Here is a 7,500-nt window from a genome sequence, read left to right on the forward strand (position 1 = left end):
TACGACTGACTATATGCGCCTCCGCAGTTTCATATGTTTACATGTATTTCTCCTCTAGTCATCCGTTTTCTTTTTGTGTTACTGGCGTAGCGAGTGTTGGGAAACACTGGCATCCTCCGAGGGAGCAGGTCGAGTGTGTCACCTGGGGTACCGCAAGCCCTGGTTGGTGCCAGCTTAGTATTCGCCTCCCACATCGGTTCGGGTGTCCATTGATCCAGCCAGGCATTATTCATCGGCCCACTGTGTCAGCTTGAGGAGGCAGAGTGCGAAGAAATGTAGCAGTAGGACGGTGAACCTCACACAGCCTCGGGGAAGATCCATTCTAAGGTCTGGCTTGGGAAACTTGTTCTCAAGACTGTAATTCAACCTGCAGCAGGAGGACGTCGACGAGTGGGGGGCAACTGTAAAATCCAAGGTGCTCATTTTGGAGACCTGCAGAGAGGAAGCTTTTCCAATACATTTAACCTTCAAGAAGCAACGATTTCTAACTGCACGCGATCAAAGGAACAGCGGCCGGGAAGACACAGACTAACCCTCGAGAAGTTAAGCATCAACGAGGTCATGAGGACAGTTCTGCTTGGGGGTAGACTGTAGGTCATGTCATCAGTGTGTGTTGGAGAAGGTGCCTCATGTGCTGCGGCCAGCGAACAGGACCGTGCCTCAGGGTGACACATTCAGCAACGAGACGATCTGCGATGGGTAGAAGTGCTGGAGGGAGTGAATGTAAGATGAATTGGACTTTATCCTCGATAATGTGTCTCGACGTCTGCGTTCGTGGGTGCCCCAGTGGGTGTACGGAGAGAGAGGTGAGGGGATTTGTTCCATGGCCAGACGGGAGGCGGTGTAGGATGAGTGTCCCACATACTCGGGGGAAGATTATGCTTGGAATCGGTGTCGGCAATTGAGACGAACAAAATTTAAAGACTCCCTGATGAAGAGTCTGGAGGAGGGTACAGTTCGTTGGGCAATTAACGTGTCTGTCATTCGGGAACTCCAGGATTCATAATCAATGGAAAGTCGTGGCAGACTGTATAGTGATGGTCATAAAATGAATACACCAGGTGACCAGGTCCTTCATTTTGGAGGGTACCTGAGGTTCTAGTTCGAATCCCCCAGAGGACAAAAGGTCAAAAATTCTACAAGTCACCTACTGCCCACGTACCCTACCCCGTCTTCCAGCTAACACCTAATCTCTTTCTCGCACTGAACATTGTTTCCTCTCAGTATGGATTTGTACAATATCTCAGTAGGGAAGCAGTAAGTAATCTACAAAAATTTAGTGGTGTAAAAAGGCAATTTCTGCCTATATGGTGCACCTGACAGTCACTCGCTTCCTTCTGTTCAGTTTCAGTGAACGACAGTTTAATCCTGTTAATAACAATACATGTCAGGCATAAGCACATCCTCCATTCTCTCCTGGAAACCTCACATAATCAGCACCACAAAGTCTGCTTCCTGGAGGGAGGAGTGTGTAGGTGTCATCATTATGGTTCTCGTGCGGAGCCGTCTCCTATCAGCAGGGGTTTTATTGGCTCTGGTATAGAGATCTGCTCACATATCTGGGTTGGTACTGCCCCTACCGCCTCACCTTTCTTCAGCCATCCCTTCATACACGCCACGATGTTGCTGCTCCTCTCTGTCTGACAAGCATCACTTTGGCTATTGTTCTCGTGAGCTGTTTACATGTGTCCCCGCCTACCAGGCTTGGACGAAGGCATTCTTCTGGCTGATGCTTCTCGCAGTTTCAGTGTGGAGACTGGCCATTCGAGAACTGACCGTTATGATACCTCCTCCTTCACTTGAAATGTAAAGTAGTGAAATCTTCCTTCTCCAAATGTCAAGTTTAGGGACAAACACGTGTGGAGAACTGATCATTTTCCACCTTCCAATTAAGTACCCGAGGTGGCCTTTGAGTGGGGCATATTTTGGCCTCTGTCATGTCACGTAACTCCCTTACACCCACTACAAATAGAGCTCTCCCCCCCCCCCCCACGCACACAGATATCTTCTCTTCTTAGATGATACAGATCAACAATTCGCTTCAGCTGAACTTATCGCAGTTAGGTGGATAACTTCAGACACCAGTCCTGGTAAAGACGAAGTGAAGTATTCCACATTACGGAACTCATGTGATGTGGGTGGGAGGGATACACTCACCTCCCGGGGTCTGTACCCACCTTACGGGGCTGAGCCACCGTGGGAGGGGCTTGGCCCGGGGAGTGACCAGCTCCGACGCGTCGTAAATGATGGGATGGCAGAAGTCCACGTATCTCTCGCGCTCGGGGGAGAAGGTTATGTCGCTCACTGCCCAGTCGGCCCTCTCGTACACCACCATACCTTGCAGGAGGGTGGGAGACGCGACATGAGTGAGGATAGTATATGGAAACACCTGAAATGTATAGACAAAAACTCCCTCCTCTCCCTCTCCGTCTGTGGTACCCACCAATCATGCCGGTCCAGGTGCCGTTCGCGGTCAGTCTACCCCACTGGGTGTCTGCAGGAGCCACGTAGTGGTAGGTGAAGTTGGCCGCCTCGGCCAGCACGTCCAGCAGCAGCACCTCCAGCCCGCGGTACCTGTGAGAGCCACACCTCAGGTTACCCAGCGTCAGCCAGTGTGAGGGCAGCAGAGGGCAAATAAAAGTCTCCTGAGGTCAAGCTGAGGTCATTCTGTGTACGGAAAAGGATATACACAGTCACCAGAGCTCAATCTATGCCACGATGGGTCATAAGAGAAGACAAAATGATTCACCTTGTCGTCACAAAATGTCGTTATCACGTCTAACGAGGTGACCTAGGGTCACAAAAGGGTCACTCCGGACCACCTGCATTGCGTCCTGTGACCATCCACAAGGATCTGGATTCATGTGGATGATACTGAGGTCATGAGGGAAGTAAAGAGTAATGGGGACTGCAGCAATTTACAAGGGGACCTAGACAAACGCCAATGATGGCTGATGAAATTCAATCCCAGTCAATGCAATATGATAACGATGAAACGCAAAGACAGGGTCTCTGCGCAGGGCTAACCTGGGAAGACATAAGCTGCAGGTGTGTGTGTGTGTGTGTGCGTGACTATGGAATCGTCCCTCTACCTACCTAAGCTGTCGCCAGAGGTCTATCCCTGCAGGGTTGTTAACATTGTCACCAAGCCGATACTAAATCGTGTAAATGTAGGGAGGAGGAAATGTTCATCAGATGATCCTTAAACGCTAGACTAGAATATGCCCGTTAAGTTACATCACTTATACGAAGGAAACCATAGAGAAAGTTCAGAGGAGGATAGCGAAGGTGACACCAGAGTTAGACCAGTCGGGTTACAGCGAGCTATGACGAGACTACCGTGGGAAAGAGAGGAGTAAGGGGTGACTTGATCACAACACTCTGGTTTCTTAATCAGTTTGACTATATGTCGCGAGTCAGCCCTTGGTCCAGAGATGCAAACATAAGCCATAGCAGGACACTAAACAGCCAACCTGTTCGGAAGTTCATTTATAATAACATTACAATTGTGGATCATGGAAATACTTTCATTAATGAAAATGTGAATTATGAAGCTTACAATATATAAAAGAGCTGCTTGGTATTAATTACAAACAGGCCACAACACACACACACACACACACACACACACACACACACACACACACACACACACACACACAGAGGTCAGTAACTCCCTTCTTCTCCAGGTGGGGGAGGGACTCACTTGCCGGGGCCTGGGAGGGAGGTGTTGGCGTCCATGATGAAGGGGGAGTAAGGCAGCGCCGCAACGGAGAAGTCGTAACCCTGCAGGTCGTCCATCTTGTCTTTGGGGAAGAGGCGGGTCCCATGGCTGGTTACCCCCGCCAGTAGCCGAAGGGGAAGAACAACATGTTAGGTCAATGATGATCCACAGTTATCATCCTTAACTGACTGATACACAATACATACGACTTTATCTTTCTACCCGAGTAACCCCTTCTATGGGGCTCCCTCAGCGCAGCGCCCAGGGAGGTGGCCACGTACACAGGGTGAGGCCACAGGTCAAGAAGTGTGGTGATGTTCTGTGTTGGCTTTCAGGAGGTGAGAACACGACAGTTGAGCAAGTGTTCGGCTGAAGAAGTCATTGGATGGACTGAATAAAGTACGTGATGCTGGCTGGCGACATGGGAGGTGTCCAGGAGAAAGAGTAACTCAAACATGTCTGGGGATTTTAGTTTTAGACGAAAATGACTCTCAGTGTTATTGCTTAAGATTGAGTTGAGAAGGCGGTCTTCTTAGTGCGTTTCGGGTCATTCGGGTGTGTTTATATTTTGTCAGTGTCGTATTTTCTGGAGAGAGAGAGAGAGAGAGAGAGAGAGAGAGAGAGAGAGAGAGAGAGAGAGAGAGAGAGAGAGAGAGAGAGAGAGAGAGAGAGAGAGAGAGAGAGAGAGAGAGATGAACTTGTAGACATGGGATGATAAAGTGTGAGGCAGGGGGTAAGGTTTTCATTTCTCTGAGGGAGTTGGTGGTTGGTTACGGTGTGGTATGGACGGCAGTGTGTCTGGTTGCGAAGGACACAGAGTATGATGAAGTGAAAGAGGGTCGCATGGTTATAACGAGCAGGTGATGAATGATCATGGTTGTTTAGGTGGACGGTGATTATTCCCAGTGCTCTGTTTTGAGCGGGTTGCAGCCTTGTCATATTTGCTTTTGTATGTGGCAATTATGAATTTGGAGAAGGCATATGATAGAGTTGATAGAGATGTTTTGTGGGTGGTATTAAGAATATATGGCGTGAAAGGTAAGCTGTTAGAGGCGGCGAGAAGTTTTTATTAAGGATGTAAGGCATGTGTACCAGTAGGAAGAGAAGAGAGTGATTGGTTCCCAGTGAAGGTCGGTTTGCGGCAGGGGTGCGTGATGTCTCCATGGTTGTGCAATTTTTTTTATGGATGGGGTGGTGATGGAAGTAAATGCAAGAGCTTTGGAGAGAGGGGAGAATAAGTGAGTCAGTTGTTGCTCGCCGATGATACAGCGCTGGTGGCTGTTTCGAGTGAGAAACTGCAGAAGTTGGTGACTCAGTTTGGTAAAATGTGTGAAAAAAGAAAGCTGAGGGTAATTGTGAATAAGAGCAAGGTTATTAGGTACAGTAGGGTTGAGGAACAAGTTAACTGGGAGGTAAGTTTGGTTGGAGAAAAACTGGAGGAAGTGAATGGATAAGGCGAGTAAGTATAAATAAGTACATGTGTATATATGTATATATATATGAATATGTGTATGTATATGTATGTATAAATGTAACATGTTGATATGTATATGTATGTATATGTACGTGCATGTATATATGTATATAAGTTGATGGGTATTTCTTTGTGTTTCCTGGCGCTAAGGAAACAACAATCAAGTAATATGATGATGATGATAATAATAATAATGATAATGATAGTATATATATATATATATATATATATACATATATATATATATATATATATATATATATATATATATATATATATATATATATATATATATATATATATATATACATATATATATATAACACAAATACAGTGTAAATGAACGCGCTCTTTCATAGAATGCAATGCCCTTCAGCTGCAAGGATTCGAATCCCGTACCACGTGTGCAGTAGCTTGGTACACTAACTCCTCTGCTTTGCTGCCTACAGCCAGTTAGTTTATGTACCCAACTAACACACACATTGATGGGGTTCGCATCCTTCCTGTTAGAAGGCATAATGCGATAGCTATCTACACCTTTCTTCTACCTGAGCGAGGTAGTGTCAAGAACAAACTAACAATGGCTTCACACGCACAAACTATGGCCCACCATCTACTGCCTAACCAGACACCTAGTGCTGATCTTCAGTCGCCCCATCTGCACAGGGTCATCCCACTAAGAACACCTCGCCCCCCCACGTACCACATCTCCAATTCATTCTATCCAATTTACGTCTCCTAAATGTTCTTGCCCCGATACCCCAAAGCCTCCTTCACTCAGTCCTCCCATCTTCTCCACACACACGGGCTCTGTTGTGGAATGCTAACGTTACTGACCACGAATCACCACGCCAAGTGGCTTACATCCACCACTCAAGACTGGTCGATAAATGGGTACTTGACTTAGGCTTATGTGTGTGTGTGTGTGTGTGTGTGTGTGTGTGTGTGTGTGTGTGTGTGTGTGTGTGTGTGTGTGTGTGCCATACTGTGGGAGTCGGATAAGACTTGGGAAGCGGATACAACCCAGAGTCAAAGCGAATGCCCTTGAGTGTTGCCTTGGGCCGCCTTGCCTTAGGTGGGTTGCCGGATGACCAACCTTACCTACGGGGGCTTCGCCTGCCGCCGCTGGTGGTGGTGGGGTCGCCAGGTTTCCAGCCTTAAGGTAGCCTTACCTGAAGCCAGTGGTGGGTTGCCAGACGTCCAGGAGGGTGGTGGATTGCCTGGAGGGGCCGGTGTAGAGGTTGGTCGTGTGGAGGGACCACACCCCACCCTTCTCTCTCACTGCCGCCACCACCTGCGCCCCGTACCTGCCTCAGCCATGGTGGCGTGGACACACACACACACACACACACACACACACACACACACATACACACACACACACACACACACACACACACACACACACACACACACATACACAAACACAAAGAAGAGAAAGAAAATGTAAGGGAATCGAATAGTAACACACACACACACACACCTGGCTTCGGCTGGTGTGTGCCTGTGTAAAAGCATGGCGCATGTGTGTGTGTGTAAAGGTATGGCATATACATTGCATATATATGACCAAAAAACTTAGCAACATGAATGTGATACCCTCCATGTACCACACACACACACACACACACACACACACACACACACACACACACACACACACAAAACCAATTTCATTATTAATACTGTTTTCTTACATGCTTCTCATTTCAGCCCGTAGCAAGCTGGGGCCAGGAATACAGGAACAATGGCCTCCTTTGCTGGCATCCAGTCTATGGCTGCTATGTACATTACTGTACCGAAACCACAGCTCGCGGTCCACAGCCAAGCCCCGCAGACTCTCCTGTCGTTTCCCCTGACCGCTTCATATACCCTGGTTCAGCCCATTATCACCACGTCGTCCCCCATATGGTATACAGCTCCAGTTCACTATTCCATACCTGCCTCTCACACTTCTCTATGTTCAAGCCACGGCACCTTAGGGCCTCTTCCCTTCCCTCACCTTCCCCCATTTCTGACATGTAGATCCTCTTTGTTAGTCTCTCTTCTCTCATCCTCTCCAGGTGTCCATACCAATTCAGCACACGCTTGCGCGCTACGTCCATCCGACTTCGCTGCCACGCATTGCTCTTGCCCTTTCATTTGTTGACCGAGCGGCCCATCTGCATGAATGATAATCAAACATTCAATTTCCAACATACTCAACCTCCTCCGTTCTTTTCCACTTTTCCATACAACACCGTTGGGACTCATATACCTTCCAACAATGTCTGGTTTGCCGATCCACACACACTCGTCAATG

General features: G+C 47.8%; 1 protein-coding gene across 1 annotated transcript in view; it reads right to left on the reverse strand.

Annotated features, from left to right (window-relative positions):
- Positions 1 to 7,500, reverse strand: part of LOC139746738 (glutamate receptor ionotropic, delta-2-like) — a 59,489-nt gene that overhangs the window by 14,429 nt on the left and 37,560 nt on the right. Inside the window, exons 4-7 of the mRNA XM_071658240.1 lie at positions 6,371 to 6,505; positions 3,707 to 3,832; positions 2,444 to 2,574; positions 2,178 to 2,337 (exon numbers count right to left, since the gene is read on the reverse strand). Coding sequence (XP_071514341.1) covers positions 2,178 to 2,337; positions 2,444 to 2,574; positions 3,707 to 3,832; positions 6,371 to 6,505 — 552 coding nt within the window. The remainder of the gene's footprint in view (positions 1 to 2,177; positions 2,338 to 2,443; positions 2,575 to 3,706; positions 3,833 to 6,370; positions 6,506 to 7,500) is intronic.

Source organism: Panulirus ornatus, chromosome 5 (genome assembly GCF_036320965.1).
Source record: "Panulirus ornatus isolate Po-2019 chromosome 5, ASM3632096v1, whole genome shotgun sequence".
In the NCBI taxonomy this organism is placed as follows: Eukaryota; Metazoa; Arthropoda; class Malacostraca; order Decapoda; family Palinuridae; genus Panulirus; species Panulirus ornatus.